Consider the following 924-nt stretch of genomic DNA (forward strand, 5'->3'; position numbering starts at 1 on the left):
GGGTGGTGGGGGGAGATGCTGACCTCTCTGCCCACTCCCAGTCCTCACTGCCTTTCTCCTTCCCCCTTGCCAGACGTGGACGTCCCCTCTCCCGATGAGAAATCCGTGATAACTTATGTGTCTTCAATCTACGATGCCTTTCCCAAAGTCCCCGAGGGAGGAGAAGGGATCAGCGCTATCGTAAGCATCGCTGCGGGCTGGGAGGCTCGGGAGGCAGCTGGTTGTTGGGGGAAGGGTTTGGAGGTTCCCCATCAGCCGTGGCAGATGTCCAATGAGTGGAAGAGGCTTGCGGGGGAGGAAGGAGCTTCCCCATTAACGTGTCTGCCCTGAGAACTGCCAGTGAGCCCGTAGGTCCGGTGTTTTCCAAGCTCTGCAGGTTATGCCACAGATTTTTGAGCTTGTAGGAAAGTTGAGCTGGCTTCCAGGGAGCAGCTGGAAAGGAAGGTCTTCCTCCTCCTCCTCCTTCCTGTACCTGGGGTGGCATCATAGCCGGTCCAGCTCAGAGCTGTGACGGTGGCACCTGGGTTCCCTCGGGGCTCTGGCTCTCCCCGCCGGCAGAGCTCTGCAGGGCTGCTCTCGCCCCGCAGGAGGTGGATTTGAGGTGGCTGGAGTACCAGACCCGCGTGGAGTCCCTCATCTCGTGGATCAAGCAGCACACGATACTCATGTCAGATAAATCCTTCCCCCAGAACCCTGTAGAGCTAAAGGTAGGTCCTGGGCGAGGTCCATCCGCGGTGTCCCGCGTGCTGGGAGCTGGGTGGTGGCGTTCCCCAGGGTTGTTTCTGATGAACCTTTCTCATCCCAGGCACTTTATAACCAGTACATACACTTCAAAGAAACTGAAATCCCAGCGAGAGAGCAGGAAAAAGGGAGGATAGAGAAGCTCTACAAACTGTTAGAGGTAAGTACCATCGTGGCTGCCCA

General features: G+C 57.5%; 1 protein-coding gene across 1 annotated transcript in view; it reads left to right on the forward strand.

Annotated features, from left to right (window-relative positions):
* LOC104461721 (microtubule-actin cross-linking factor 1-like) overlaps window positions 1-924 on the forward strand; it is a gene marked incomplete at both ends in the record, with an annotated part of 15,446 nt that overhangs the window by 777 nt on the left and 13,745 nt on the right. The window contains 3 exons of the mRNA XM_010073404.1: window positions 72-180; window positions 588-707; window positions 806-901. Of these exons, the coding sequence (XP_010071706.1) occupies window positions 72-180; window positions 588-707; window positions 806-901 (325 nt within the window). The remainder of the gene's footprint in view (window positions 1-71; window positions 181-587; window positions 708-805; window positions 902-924) is intronic.

Source organism: Pterocles gutturalis, unplaced genomic scaffold (assembly GCF_000699245.1).
Source record: "Pterocles gutturalis isolate BGI_N339 unplaced genomic scaffold, ASM69924v1 scaffold16287, whole genome shotgun sequence".
Lineage (NCBI taxonomy): Eukaryota > Metazoa > Chordata > Aves > Pterocliformes > Pteroclidae > Pterocles > Pterocles gutturalis.